Genomic DNA, 15,211 nt, shown 5'->3' with positions numbered 1-15,211 from the left:
TTGATGCCTTTGATTGAACAGCAAGTGAACCTTAAGCAGCGTGACTACAGGGAGAGCAAATCATGCACAAACACCCACCTTGACAGCTAAAGCAACCATCTTCTAAATTTAAGCATCGTTTCACAAGTGCAGAGATCATGAACTGGGGGTTCAGACTAGGCACCATTCAGCCTGCTGAACCAGAGCCCAGAGAATTCTCTCTGCTCATGAAAGAGTGAAGTCAGAATCCATTTAGAGCAATTAGGATGATGAGCTGAGCACAGAGGGGTTAGGAGTTACTGGATAAGACTTGATCATTGCTTGATCAGGCACAGAGATCAGCTCTGTAAAGATGCTCAAGAGCTGGTTGTTAACACAGTTGGTGAGCCTGCATGTGTGGGAGCAAGGAGACAAGCAAGTCAGACTTCATATTAAATGGTCCTAAGCACCAATGCTTGAAACAGCAAACTGAACATGTATAAACCACAGTAATAAAGTGCAAAAAAATTCAGAATGCATCAAAAACTCGCGTTCAAAATATGCTTTATTTTGCTCCCCAGTTAAACCAACTTCATAGCTGGACTGAGAAATGGAAATCGTCTGTGGTTTATATATTCTAGAGAAATAGATGCCTCAGTGGCTGCTTTCACAGCACTTCCTTAAAAAAAAAACAAAAACAAACAAACCAAAACAACAACAACAAAAAAAACCCACCCAAAAACCCCATTTTTGTATTCTTTTGTCAAGAAAACTCGCCCTGTCCCCTGCCACAAAAAAAAAAAAAAAAAAGTTTAGTCATGATTAGTTTTGCAACTACAGTCTTCCATGGGATACATGAACACTGGGAATGAACCTACTCCATTTAAAAAACAAATGCAGTAATATCCTACAGGGGGAAAAATTATTTTAAAATAATTCTCTACTCACATACACTTCTCTAGCATAAAGGGCTTTTCAGGTTAAAAAAGCCTCTCTAAATTAGTAGCAGCTGATATATTCATATAGAAAAATAAAGCAATAAAAATCACTAACACCCAAGGCACCTTAGTGAAGGGAAGTTTGTAAAGCAGTAAAACCCACCTATCAAGAAGTTAGAACTAAAAACTTGATCAGGTTTGGCCTACTACAACCACCAGGCTTTATGAGCCACTATGGGGTTAAAAAAAAAAGAAAGAATGAAAAAAAAGTCTACATGCTATTAGCTCTGGGATCTCCTGAGCACTCGACATGTCTCACCTTTGACCACGACCTGTTCTGAATGGGAAATCATTGCTTACAGAAACATCTTGCCACTACAGAGGCAGGTGTTTGTGCAGCAACATTCTGGTCAGCAAAGATCCCACAAGAAGCTGAGCAGCTTCCCTGTAAAAATAAACTTTTCTCCACATAAAAACACTCCTTTAATTTGGGTGACTGCAGCACACAACACCCATGGTACTAAACAGAACTCCAGCCAGAACTGGTAGTGTATTAACACCAAAAGCCAAAGCCTGAGGAGCTGCACAGTGAATATTGCTGTGTTTTAGGCAGAAGGACAATGGCTTTGGCAGTGTCAAAAGAAGCAACTTTCAAGGAGCTATTTACAGTAGCTGATGCAAGAAGCAATTCCCAGTCTTGCACTGCCACAGTCAGCATTGCTTTGTCACACTTTGTCACCCACAGTGCTTGCCCAGAGGCCACACTGGAAGCCACTGCCAACTGTGACTTCTTGTTCAGTTCTCACCTACCCTGCCACTGCTGTCTGCTTGCTCATTGACATTCTCTTTAAAACTAAAGTTTGGAACACACATTTCTTCTCGTTCCCAAAGCCAGCCAGGCTTTTCAGAGCAGCATCTTGACAACACTTTGTGAGGGGTGGCCCACGGGTCCTGGAACGTGTGAGGGTCGTGTTCCAAACTCCAGGCGTTTCACCAACCTGCAAACACAAAATTGAAGTCAGGGCATTTCTGCCTCAGAGTAACCATGCCCAGAGTTAACTGCTCACTTCCAGAACAAACCACTCAGCTGAGATGAGAAAACAGCACTCTGAGCACTGCATGAACCCATTCCTTAACTGGGCTGAGTTTTACTGTAACACAGGGCTCCATTTCCCTTTGAGTAATGAACACTATCTTTTACAGGTGTTGGAATTTCAGTTTAGCATTGCAGCAGTAGATAGATCATCAGCTGCATGAATATGTAAATGTATGGCCCCTGAGGCTTTCTTGCAGGAGCTTTCATGAGGTTTCTCCCCAGGCTAGGAAAACAAATCTGTCTCTACCAAAACAAAGACTTATATACTAAATACCAGTCCCTAAGTTCCAACACCAACAGCCGTCACTAAGACACCAGCAGAGGCCAGCACCCACCCTGTATCACACAGAGGCTGATGAGGACTCAGGCGTGTTTCCAGGACATCTCTGTTCATGTACATGGACACTGAAGGTCTGTTTGGAGACTGGTCATACACAAAGTTTCGGCAGGATGCAAGCTTGGACTCCAAAGCCTGAAGTAAACAGATAAGGCAAGTGTCAGATTGACTGTTCTCTTTCAGAAGATGGCATTGTGGCACACCAAAAGGGCACTCAAGTGTGTGGGTTTGGGGTATTTTTCTTTCTTTAAGAGTGAGTTGTCCAGTAGAGAAACCTGCTAGACCCCAGTGCCACATGAGCTCTGAATTTGTGAAGAGATGAAGACAGTCATCTCTCTAAAGATGAATCTCTGTTTCTCTAGGGAGCTGATGCTCTTCACCGGCAGGAACACAAAATCTTCACTTTTCTCAGAAATTTTTACATCTTTCTTACAGGCATAAATTTTTAGATTACTATATTTTCATTTGAGCTATCAGCTTCCCTATTCATGTATTAGGTGGTACACCAGAGGGAATAAGCCACAGATATCTTATTTTCCATCACATGCTCCCATTCTAGATCACTCCACCTTTATTGAGTAGCCTTTTGGCTGTATCAGTTCTGCAGCTCAGCCCATCAAAGTCTCATACAAATACTTGGAACAACACAGCACCGAGGCATAAGGAATGAAATACAAGTTATGGGAAAACTTTCCCAGCATCAGCACTACCTTAACTACCAAACTACAGCTTAGCAGGACCTCAGGTCTTGCTCAAAAGATCACTGGACTCTTAAGGCAAACTTCACTAGAAGCCTTTTGGACAGCAGGTACCAGCCTACTAACTTTCATGGAACAGATCCCTTCTCAATTTACACACGCTGACTTATTTTTTCTGCACACGCGCTTCCAGAAATTCCTAGAGGGAGATCTTATCCCCATCTGGATTAGAACTTAGAAAAACAAGCATGGTCCATTTTTATTTGGGGGGTTGGTCAGAAACGTTTGAAGTTCAGACCAATCCCAAGGCCACACTTAGCTAACCTGAGGGCAAGAGACTCTTTTCAGTCCCACCTGAACAGCAGCACAAGTAGTGCTGGCTGCAGTTTCCAAGAGCTCCAGCTTTCCAAAAGCATTGCCTGGCAGGTAATCACTCACCCCCACTTTTCGCAGCAAGTCTCCCACAATATTAAGAGCAGATATTCTTGCAGCTGGTGTGAGAGGGGTTGTACCATAACTGTCCTCAAGACCTGCAGGGCAGGTTAAAGAAGGATATGTTACCCATGGAAACAAAAAAAACAAAATAAAATTTACCCTACTGTCTTAGAGAAGACGATTCAAGAAACACAATTACAGATTACACGAGTTTTTAAAACCTGTCCCCTAAATTAGGCCAACATCTCTGGGACAGTTGTGAAATAACAAAGTCCCAACAGCTCATCTTATCCCTCATTATTATCAGACAGTTCAAGTCAATTGGAAATGAACAGACTATGAATAAACTCAAAGAAATCCCAGACTGTGAATACAGAGACCATGGTGATCTGATTTAAGTGACACTACATTACACACTCGATTCTGTGGCTAAAGGAGGAATGAAAAGAAGGGAGCAAACTACAGCAAAAAACAAGAGCATCCAATGGTGTTTGTGAGCTGGTTCCCTGCCAGTCACCTCTCCTGAAGGTCCCAGGGGTGGGTATGCTGATGGGTGTCCGGCGCAGAGCGGGTGTGGAGGGCACAGACAAGGAGGCCTGAACTGCAGTGTCTGTTCTTTCTGCTTCCAGGGGAGCTCTCATTGGTGTTTTGGGTTTCTCCTGTTTCTGCTGCACTGCAAGCTCTTGTCGTAGATCTATGAAGGAAGCAACACAAAGCAAGTGCTGGAGCATGCAGCCACCAAGATAAAAGCAGGAGGTAATCTTTGGCTCAAAAGGCTTTTCTCCTCGTGGAGGTGAGGTAAAGTCACTTATCCATTTAAAAGATTACTCCAAACATATCTTCAAAATCCAGGTAACTTAAGGTCTTTCTAGGATTGTGGCTCAAGATGTTTTACTAGTGTTAGTAGTTTAGTTAGTGTTAGTTCCTATTACCTGGCTTTCATTTTCAAACCCTTGCACAAAGCTCCCCTTCAGACAGGGAATTAACTCCTTTCCAAATGTTACAGGCTGGTAAGCACAGACACATCAAGTCTGAGGCTTGGCAACTTGGCACGCCTTGGCTATATTGTGGCTCCCTGCCAGGTTGAGATCCCACCCTTGTACCCTTTTCTATCCTGGTTTCCACATGAAGGAAACTTGAGCTGAGGCCAGGTGGAAGCCACACCATTATCTAGCCAAGGGATAGTGCACTTCTCTCCCACAGCCTGGCTGTAGCTTATGGATACCACACAAGGGCACAGAATCCAAGATCTGAAAACAGATGTTTATCCAGTTCCAGGGTCTCTCTCTTCTCACCCAGCCTTGTTGACAGATAGCAAAAAGCCACTGCATTCCAAGGCAACCAGAAGTCACTCACAGCCCTCCTGTTTTAATTCCTCATTAGTGCTTCACTGACTCCACTTTCCACAGGCCAGGAAACAATGAGGTTAATGTGCATTAAAGCTGACCTTCGTGGGAAGCCACATCAGCACATGCCCCAGCTGGACTGGCTCAACTCCCTGAAGCCTTGATTAGGAGAAGGCTGGAACAGACTTTTGTTTCTGAGAATGCTCTGGAACAATGTCCAGAGTTCAAGGAGTGGGGACAGAACATTCTGAAGTTTCCTTACTTGCTTCTTCATTTCAGATAGCAGGTTTTAAAGAAGCAAAGTTAAAAGCCCAGATCTAAGGCATATGGAGAGGACTGAACAGCTACAAGGCAGCAGGAGAAAGGAAAAGACACAAATAACTTCTGTCTAACCTCTAGCTTCATCTTTCAGGCGCTGCACAGACTCCAGAAGGTTTTCTTTCTCATCCAGCTCACTCTCCAGAAAAGCATTTCTTTCAATAGCCTGGTTTAAACGCTGTTCAAAATCCTCCAGGGACATTATAGTGGCTCTGAAAAAGAGTGCATTAGGTGTCACTACCAGATCCTTCAAGCACATGGAAGACTCCCTCTCTCACAATAAAATGGACAATGTTGCATTTTTGTTTGGTTTGCTTTGTTTTATTATATATATTTTTTTTTTTAGCTTCTAAGAGATGAAAGAGTGCAGTTAGGGGAGTGGAAGAGGTAAAAAAAATTATCACATTGCCCATCTGCAATGAATCTCTTCAACAGAATCATCAGACAAGTGATAGTTCAGAATGGCATTGCTAACAAGTAGTGTCACAAACAGCTCAGTGCCACCAAGCTCGCAGGACAGAACAGAGGTGGAAAAAAGCCCCACAAAAAGCAGATCACCTTTTTGCTCTTTCCAAGTCATCGTTTTCTTGCTCGAGTTCTCGAATGTATTTCTGCAGCTGCTCTTTAATAGCTCTTGTCTGTGTCAAGTCATCTTCCAGTGCAGAGATTTGCCTGTATCCTTCTGAATGCTGCATTTCAATCTTTTCCTACTCGAAGGCAAACAAACAGCACATCAGGTACTTAGCAACACCTGTTCTCTTTCTGCAGCATTGTCTGAGCCCCTTGAAAGGCAGAGACAGACGCTCTGAAGTTTTTTGAGAAACATCACTTTACGTATGATAAAATGCCAGCAAATTCAATTGCTCACATACTTCTGGGCTGCCAGCAGACAAGAGCTCCTTCTGTCACTCCTTATCAAACAAAAGTGCTGGGGAAACAGTTCCCAACACTCAGAGCACAGGGCCATTCCTTGCCTCTCCCAGACAGCCTGACTCAACACAGTTTCCTAGCAATACACAAAGCAGGATGCAAGAGAGGCCACTTATTTTGAACCCTAATATGAAGTCAGGCAGTATTTAGGAGCCAAAGTAACAAGAACATTAAAAAAATTCCAAGTGTTACATGCTGCTGTGGAATCAGCAAGATTCTGCACTGCCCTTGTGGTTTTATTAGCCCAAAGCAGGTTCAAAATTCTGGATGACGGAACATTTCAGGTACAGATACACTTTGGATGGGGAACTAAACCAAACTCTGTCCCCCTCTACACCACTAATACAAGGGAACATTTAAGGCATAGGCAAGGAGGAAGACTTAGCCTCCACATCAGATCTCTCTCTCCTGCACTGCCACTGTATATGGAGTTTGTTCCACAGTATGTGACATGGGAAAGCTTTCCCATGTGACAGGGAAAGCTCCACAGCACGCTATGACAATGCCTTATACTCAACCACCTTGCTACCAGACCACTTCAACATGCCAGAGGTTTTTTGGAAACCCCAAGATTGCTGTGTAAGCAACATTCCTGAAGTGCTCTCCAGACAGAATTCAAGTACAAAACACTTGAAGTCACTGGACACAAATCCATGCACTGGAATTTGAAAACCATGGCAAGTAGCCTAGTGTGAATGATTATGTGAACACAACTACTTTAGCACATGAAATGCATAGACAAGGAGGAGGGAAAGAGTTATCCATCCTGAACTAAGAAATCCTTATTTGACTGCAGTGTGGTGACACTGCTGGAATTCCAAATTTCTGAAGCACAGTTAAGAACCACGGAGCTCCAAGAGGCAGATTACTTTCAGTTAGTTTCCCAGGACTCTCTAAACTAACCCTCCAAAGTAGCATTCCCATCAGTTTTTACGTAGTGTGAGCTCTGATCTGTGAGGGGGAGCAGGCACACACACTGGGCTGGTCAGTTCAGGGCCACAAGCTGTGTGGGCTGGCAAAGTTCACTGGTGTTGACCTAGATGCAGATCCCAACCCTTGATGGGCTCAGTTAACACTGCTGCTCAATAGCTCCATGAGATTAATGCTTTGCTCTTGAACTGATTCAGATAAAAGACCAGAACTGCAAGGTCTGAGTCTTTGTTTTTAGCCAATTGTAATAAACTATCAGCTGATCTGGCCCTCAATGGTGGCTCTGTTCCTTCACTGCAGGCTGTTACTGCAGTTTTCAGGCTGCATGAATAGCCAATTGTTGAATGGTTTATTTCAAGGAGAATGTATTTTAAGAAAGTTATCTACTGTGAAGAATAATTTCAGATTTTCTAAAATATGGCTACCCTCTACTTTTTGAGGCTCTGTATTGCTTCCTATTATTTTCATTCTTCACTGTTTAGCCTGGTTCACTGGCCCTTCCTCTCATCCCAGCTACTCTAGAGAAAGAAAAGAGTCTACACACTCCTCAATTAAATGAACCATGGGTTTTATTTTTAAAACTTTTGTCTTCTCCCCAAACCCATCAGCTTCCATGGGTTTGTGTGGCTATCTGGAACAGCAGACCAATACTCCATACAACATGCACAACATCTAATATTTCTAAGGTGCTACAAGAACAACAAGGATTAAAGCAATATAAATGGAATGAAACAAGTCTCGGAGGTCTTGCTAGCAAAAAGCAGGGAGTGGAGGAAATGGCTAAGCTGGTGCTAGAGGGACAGGATGTCTGCCTGGAACAGAAGAGCTTTTCCTTAAGACAGTAATTTGGACAACAGTTTAAACAACAGGCATTGCAAACCTGGATTCATCCAGCGATTAATCACTTATACAAATACCTTCATTCCCATTAGCTCATTATTGCATCCAATTAAACAGAAGTGTAATTACATTAATCTCTCTTCCACAGAGATTTAGCTAGCCCTACAAAAAAAGTGTACGATTTCCTGGGTGACTGTAACTCATCTGTAAACAAAAGGCCTAAATTAAAACTTTAAATTTAGTGGCACACCAATTTCAGTGACAGCTTTTTCCCAAACTTAACAGAACTTACCAGCACTTCCTTAACCTCTCAATCGTCTTTGAGAGGCTGAAACGAGGCACTCATCACTCTTCACACTCTAGATAGTTTCACTGTTTCTTAAGCCACTGTGTTAAGAAGCCCCATCTCAATAAGTTCATATCCTTCATGTTTTATAGTTCTGGAAGTTAATGCCTTTCTGCTGGTTCTTAGCTTCACAGAATGCTAACCAAGGGCAAGGAGAATAACTCATTTTTCCCTAAGGGCAGACAGATTCAATAACAAAGCCAGAACTGAAACTGTTTCATGACTCTCAGTTCTATGTGTTACCCACCAGCTGCTCCTTCCCAGCTTATCTGAAACGCCAGATAATAAATGCACAAAAAGGGTTTAATGTAAAAAAGGGTTTAAAACTGAGTTTCCTTACGTAATGTGAAAACACAGCTGCAGTGTTTGTACTTTGATTGTTCTGCAATATTATCTGTGACTGCATGATGCAGACAGCAAGAAAAATATGAACAAAAGCACTAAATAGAAGGAAGAAGGAATAGAACAGCAGCTCTCTTGTGTTCACACTTAGTCTCCACTCCACTGTGGCAAATCTTCTCCCATCTGAAATCCATCCTGACACACAGCCCCAACCTGTGAGCAGGGCTCCAGGAACATTACCAAGAAACACAGAATCCTCAGAGCAGACAACAGGTTGGCATTTCTTTACTATTCAAGACTTTCCTTTCTGCAGTCTGCTGGTCAATTTTTCTGTAATGCTGAGGTGACACCACAGGACAGAGTCTGCAAACCCCTGCCCTGAGGACGGGCATACAAGGTACAGCACCAGCTCTCACCTTCACTGACTCCAGCTCCATCCGCAGGCGGTTGTTTTCTGACAGAAGGTCTCTGTTCCTGGACTCTGTTTGTTGCAGCTGAGTCTCGAGTTCAGCTTCATACTCCCGGCTCCCCTCTTGGAATTCACGCAGTTCCTCCTGTGTGTTCTCAGCACTAGAGAGAAATTCCAGCAACTGAACTCATCGTAATGAACAATGAAAAAAAATCTCCTGTACACTCAAGGTAACAACATACAGCCTTCTATGTTCACTGCCCTTGAACACAAAAGGCTATATGCCCTTCTCCAACATATGTATTCAACAGGAAAACAGAAGCATATGAAATGTCTCCCTGCCACGCATGGGAAGTTACCCCATAGCAAACTGGTAAACAAATAAAAAAAACTCCAAATACATAGAAAAACCCCAGAGCCTGTCTTCACACTGTAGATGTTGAGGATATGTAGCATCTCTTCAGTTCATCAGTTGTGCACTGCCATTGCACATTTATTCCATTACTCAATTCTATTTTTTATTTGGAAAAATAAACAAAGCTGTTATTGATAAGCAACAAAAAGTGAGGAACAGAGAGAAGGATGAAAGGAAATGCTTTATATTCTTGAACAATCCTATCAAAACTATCCCCCAACAAGCTAAACAAGCAGCAATGAAAGATCTGTGCCTTTGCATGAAGTGTTATGCACCTTATCCAACCACTTGGAAAAATGAAGCCACTGCCTTACCACTGCTTGTATTTCATTGCCAGCTCCTTCCAGTATCTGGTTTCCTCTTCCACTGAGCTGAACTGGTGTCCTTCAGAGTCTTCCATAATGAGTCCTCAAAGTCTAAAATTCCTGTTTCATTTTCTCCCCTGAAAAATTAAAGGGTCAAGCATAAGAACTCAGGCAGTGAGCAGCCTCATCCTCCTTGCTGCGGAGCAGAACATCCCTCCTCCCACACCGCCACTGCTCGCCTGCAGACCAAACTACAGACCAGCCTTGATAGGACTCTGGCAAACAGACCAGAAATGTGAAAGAATTCCTGCTAAGTCACTTTCCCCAGTTCTCCCAAAGCTACTGCAGGCTTACACCACATTCCCAGCAGCGAGAACCTTCAGCACCTCTGACTACACTAAAGCCAAACCTGAGCTGCCGCTGTGCCAGTGCACAGAGAACACAAGGGAAAGAAGACATCTCAGGCACAACTTCAGCTCCAAACACACTGCAATTCAACAACCCCAAAGACACCTATCATGAAACTAAAGAGAAACTTCAAAGAGACAGAGATTAGATATTCAAGACACAGATTTCCTGAGTTAACATTTAAAAGAACACGTAAGCTTTTTATGGACACAATTGCTGGACACGTGAAAAATTTTCTCCTAGGTCAACACAGACAAAGCTACCCGACTTTAAACCTGAAATATCAAAATCCACGTATGGCTACAATATATCTGGATACCTCAGAGAGCCAGGGGAGAAGGGAGGGTAAAAGTTCCCCAGAGGTTTTAGCAGGATACCAGTGGCTGGGTTAGGTATGCAGTTAAGATTGCAGCAATCCAGACAATCCAGCTGTCCCTGTGCCAGCACAAACCCGGTCACAGGACACAGTCCCAAATGGGAATGACACATAAAGAGCCACAGGGGAATCAAGAACTTTAAGCTGGTCACTCCCACTTGAGGACTTAAGTATCTAAACACCACAATTAAATGAAATAAATGCCCTGTGATGTGCATGACACACTCTGTTGAACGGGTCAGCAGCAAATATCATTTCATATGAGTTAGTCTTGACAATGGAGAAACATCAAACCTGGTGTTCTGCATAATCTGCTCACATCCAGCCCTGGGTGAGGCAAAGATTCCACTCAGACATTATCAATTTAACCAAATTGATAACAAAAAAGAAACCAAGTAAGATCAGGAATAGCAAATAGAGGTGGAAATGAACAATTCGGAACAGTGGCAACAGACAGAAAACCACATCACCGAAATCTAATGACTGAAGAAACACAGTTTCTTCTACCAAGTTTCAACTCCAGCTCTGCTGAGCAAAACATTTCCTAGAGGTAATTCTGATGGAAGAATTACCTCTAGAGAAGTGATGGCTGAAGCCTTGAAAGATCACTTGGATGTCAGCCCTGTCTTCTACTCTTATTTATGACACTGATAAAATGCTGGTGTAGACCCTCTGAGCAGCATGTCTTAGCTAAAGAAAATGTGCATACACTGCACATCTATTGAACTCTATGGAAGAAAATATCTTTAACCTGTGTCAAGACTTTCCTCTCCAAAAAATCAACTGCTATAAATAGGAGTGAGTAACACCCACCTATTTAGTAACTCTAATGAGACAAACCCAAGTAGTTCTTACCTCTGCTATGGACAAAAGTACTCAAAGTAGCCTGGCAATCTAAAGCCCAATTCTTACATACCCAAGCAATGCCACAAAGCCCAATTCCTCTTCAGAGCCCAAGTAATTATCAGATTATTGAGCAAGGAGTAAGCAGCATCACAGCCAAGTGGGGCTGTGCCTGCATACCTCAGTGCACAGCACCAGCCACACACTCACAGAAATGACACTGTTATTTAAAAGAGGAGTTGGCAGGTGAGGAGAATAGTTACTAAGCCTTAGTTTTTATAATTGAGTTTGACACAAAATGTTCATTCCACAAGGCTGCATGTGTTCCTTCAAACAAATAAAAGCACTGTTTAATGCATTGACACATTTCCAGCATAAAGTCTCAAGGCTGGAGAACACACTGGGCAAAAAAAGAGGAAAAGGAGTGCGAGTACAGAGTGATTTTCCAAATAGTACTCTTGCCCATTAAAAAGAAAATCATGACCAAGCATAATTAACATTCTTCACCTAGGATAGTTTATGTCACATCTACTCTGTTATTTTTAAGTGAACTGAAAGTACCTTTGATGTTAAATAAGCATGTCCTTCTGCTCAAGACACTGTGTACACACACCCCGATCCTTGCAGCACACTTGAGAAGAAAAAAATCCAAAAAGGATTTTTTCTGACACAAGCATTATAATAAATCCAATACCTGCGTTTGGACAGTCAACAAAAATAATTCAGGAAAGATAAAGATGAACTGCAAGACATCTTGCTCTGAAAAGCTTTCAAACAACCCTTTGGAATCAAAAGACAGCTTCCATCAGCTTCAAAACCTTGAATACGCTCAGATCTGCCTCCTGTGTTTTCATATTGCACTTTGGAAGGACTAAAAGACTGTAGTAATTGGCATTTTTCGAGCTTGTAGGGCTGCACAGAGAAGAATTTTCCTTAAGTGATCCATACAATCCATAAGGCTTCCAGGGAACCCTGTGAACATCCACAGCAGCACAAAGGTGCTGCACCCTTCAGTGCCAGGTGTGTCTTTGTGAACATGACATTACGGGCCCACTGAGGATGTCATCCACTAAGAGCTCGCTCTACTTCATGGTTACCATTACTAAATAGTACTTACAATTTAGAATTAATTGTTCAACTGCAAATGCATGGAAGGACAGAGGATGTGTACTTATTCCAGAGATGTGGCTACTCTCCAGTGCCACAGGCACAAGTTTTTTGCTGCAACATTCAAGGAAGACCTATTAGTTTCCTTCCCTGTAATACATCTTAGCTCAAACTAAGCTGGGCTTTTCAAACTAACCAAAGATGGAAAATACAAACTTAAACTGAAAAGAAAAATTCCAAGTTTGAGACAAAGTATTAAAGCTTTTTTTAAACTTTTTTTTCCCGAAATTTGTCCAAGAAGAGTGCAAATAAAAACCATGTAAGTCCTGTTAAAACTGTCTGTAGAAAGGGTAGGGCTATGACTGGTTTTCCCATGCTGCCTTCTCCCCTTGATTTTTAACAACTTGGTGACAACATGCAAAATGCCTGAAGAGAAATTAATCAGGAACTCCTCCTCATTGTCTGGACTCACTACAAAAGCAGGGAGAGCAAAGGGGGTTAAAGGAGGTTTTAGAAATACTTTTTTTAAACACTGGAAAAGGTGTAAAAAACGAGGAGAGAAAGTCAAGAGTCTGTATCAGGCACACACTGGCTGCACCTTGCTTGTTTGCGCACACACGAAGCCAGAAGAGACATCTGGCCAGGCAGCAACAAACGCCGGCCACGGGCATTACAAACCTCCACATCATGCAGGAAGTGGAAGCGATCATGGGTGGGGACTGGAATTTTGCAATGAGGGAAACACGGCAGCATAAATGTTGCGGAAAACAATTTCATACCAGCGAGAGCAGAATTCCAAAATTCCTCAGGAAAAAGCAAGTGTCAAGAAAAGCAACCCACAGAATTAGTGAAGGGACCTCAGTTTGGAAATCAGTCTGAATTCACCCAAACTCATGAGGGCCCCAGCCTAGATTGTTTCGGTCCTAGAACAAAGGACTCAAAACAATCCTGATACTGAACTCTTTTCTTCACGAAAGAACATTTAGCTCGGCGAACAGTGTTGGCCTACCTTTGTAGCAAAGCCTAATGGTCCGAGTCAAAGAAATTCATATTGTAATAAGAAAGTAAAACAGAACCACAAATACTACTGAATTATCCATGACAGAGATGATGAGGCTCCTATTAGACATATTTTCCTAAACGTAAACCAAAACAAACCCCGTCTTTGCTCCCGAAAAGTAGCTTTCCCATCCTACGAAAATCAGATTTGCTTAAAATATTCCCCTTGAAAGGGTCTTCCTGTAACACATGGGCCTGATTTCTTTTGTTTGAGCCATACAAAAGAAAATCACCACAAAAGAGAAAGAAAAGGGAGAGGTCACGGGAGCACCAGGATTACTCCAGAATCCCACAGCCAGCATTGAAAAGAGTTATCAGCTTCTCCGGGGCTTCTCTGCCAAAAGGCTGAGCTCAGCAAACCCCTCCTCTTCCCAGTAACCAGTGCAGCTCCGATACTTTCCACTTTCCAGGGAATCCTAAGGGAACTCCACACTTTTCTCCGCTGAAACGCCTGACCTTGGATGGCTCCAGCTGCAAGCCAAAAGGTCAGCGAGGCAGCGCTCCGGATCCCATTCCCATGCGGAGCACGAAGCCGGGCGGGGGCTAAACCATCGGGCACGGCTCCCACGCTCCGCTCCTCGCCCCACCAGCGCCCGCACGAGCAGCTCCAAAGCAGGAGGAGGTTCAGGTCCGCGCGGGGCCGCAGCCGGGCAGGGTCCCGTGTCCCTTGTCCTGTGTCCCTTGTCCTGTGTCCCTGTCCCGTGTCCCCCGGTCCCGCTGTCCCGGGCTCTCACCGAGCTCCCGCCGCTCCCGCACCGCCGCTCCCGGCCCGGCCGGTGCCGCTTCCCCATTGGCTGCCGGTCACGTGCCGCGGGGCGCTCCGCCAATCAGCGCCGCCGGAACGCGATTCGGAAACTTTGGAGACTTTCAAAAGGCGCCGGGGGGGCGGCGGCCGCGGCCGGTCCGGGACCCGTTCGCATTCCTATTCCTATTCCTATTCCCGTTCCTATTCCCATTCCTATTCCCATTCCTATTCCCATTCCTATTCTGTTCTCTTTCGCATTCTTATTCCCGGCCCTCGTCAGCCTCGCTAACCCCCCCACCCCCCCGTCCATGTTCAATGACCTACAGTCACACTCAAAAGGCTCCGCGTCTTCTGAGGCGTAAAGCGTGTAAACCAGCACGTGCCGTAATTTTAAAGGCGTGATTGACCTTAAAATTATCTAAAAGAGGAAAATCTTTACATTATTTTTTTTTCTCAATTCAAAAGACCTCTGCTGCAAAAGCAAGCAGCGAGAGAGCGCCCGTGTCTATTTTTAGCGCCAGCCCAGCATCTTCAGACCGAAGTGCCCTTTTCCCAACCAAGGACAGGTTTCCGTGTCGCAGTCTATGAAATATTAGACGCTTCCACTCATCTCCATCCCAGCATGATCTCATCATGCCAGAAAACAAGCGGCTGGCATCCGCAGAGACCCGAGCTCCCGCAGACAGTGGGGCAGAGCTCAGCGCAGCCCGTGAATTCCTGCAGGCAGGATCCATAGGAAGGGACCCGAGCCATGCAGAGCCTTTCTCAGGCGCCCCAGGTGTGTTCCTACCAACCGTGCACACAAACACTCGCTCATTAGTGGTAGCCTGGCGTTTGCTTCCGGAGTCAAAACAAAAACACAAATTATCACACGTGTATCGCTGCGGCCCGCACAGGCAGGGCCATGTGTCACCGAGTGTCACCTCACGCCCCAAACTGCTGCTGCTGGACACCCACGTGCAGGAGCCCGGTGCCAGTTTCACTTACCTCTGAGGTAACACCAGGCCTGGAGCACAGTCTGGTTCTGAAA

The 15,211-nt window shown here is 44.1% G+C and overlaps 1 protein-coding gene across 2 annotated transcripts; it reads right to left on the bottom strand.

Moving 5' to 3' along the window:
* Positions 1-505: 505 nt before the first annotated feature.
* NDE1 (nudE neurodevelopment protein 1) lies at positions 506-14,228 on the bottom strand. 2 transcript variants are annotated; one of them, XM_066198223.1, is made up of 9 exons: positions 14,171-14,228; positions 9,653-9,780; positions 8,931-9,084; positions 5,685-5,833; positions 5,202-5,338; positions 3,980-4,156; positions 3,466-3,557; positions 2,328-2,464; positions 506-1,894 (listed from the first exon to the last, which is right to left on the bottom strand). In XM_066198223.1, the coding sequence occupies exons 2-9, from the start codon at positions 9,736-9,738 to the stop codon at positions 1,801-1,803; spliced, it is 1,026 nt and encodes a 341-aa protein (XP_066054320.1). In that variant the 5' UTR covers positions 9,739-9,780; positions 14,171-14,228; the 3' UTR covers positions 506-1,800. The 2 variants fall into 2 exon arrangements, with proteins under 2 accessions (XP_066054320.1, XP_066054321.1); XM_066198224.1 differs by lacking the exon at positions 14,171-14,228 and adding an exon at positions 13,893-14,137.
* Between the last annotated feature and the right edge of the window lie 983 nt (positions 14,229-15,211).

The sequence above is a fragment of the Chamaea fasciata genome, unplaced genomic scaffold (genome assembly GCF_029207755.1).
Source record: "Chamaea fasciata isolate MVZ Bird 193981 ecotype frontalis unplaced genomic scaffold, bChaFas1.0.hap1 SCAF_16, whole genome shotgun sequence".
NCBI lineage: Eukaryota > Metazoa > Chordata > Aves > Passeriformes > Sylviidae > Chamaea > Chamaea fasciata.
The sequence above is the reverse complement of the archived record's forward strand: the minus strand, read 5'-3'. Positions and strand labels throughout refer to the sequence as shown.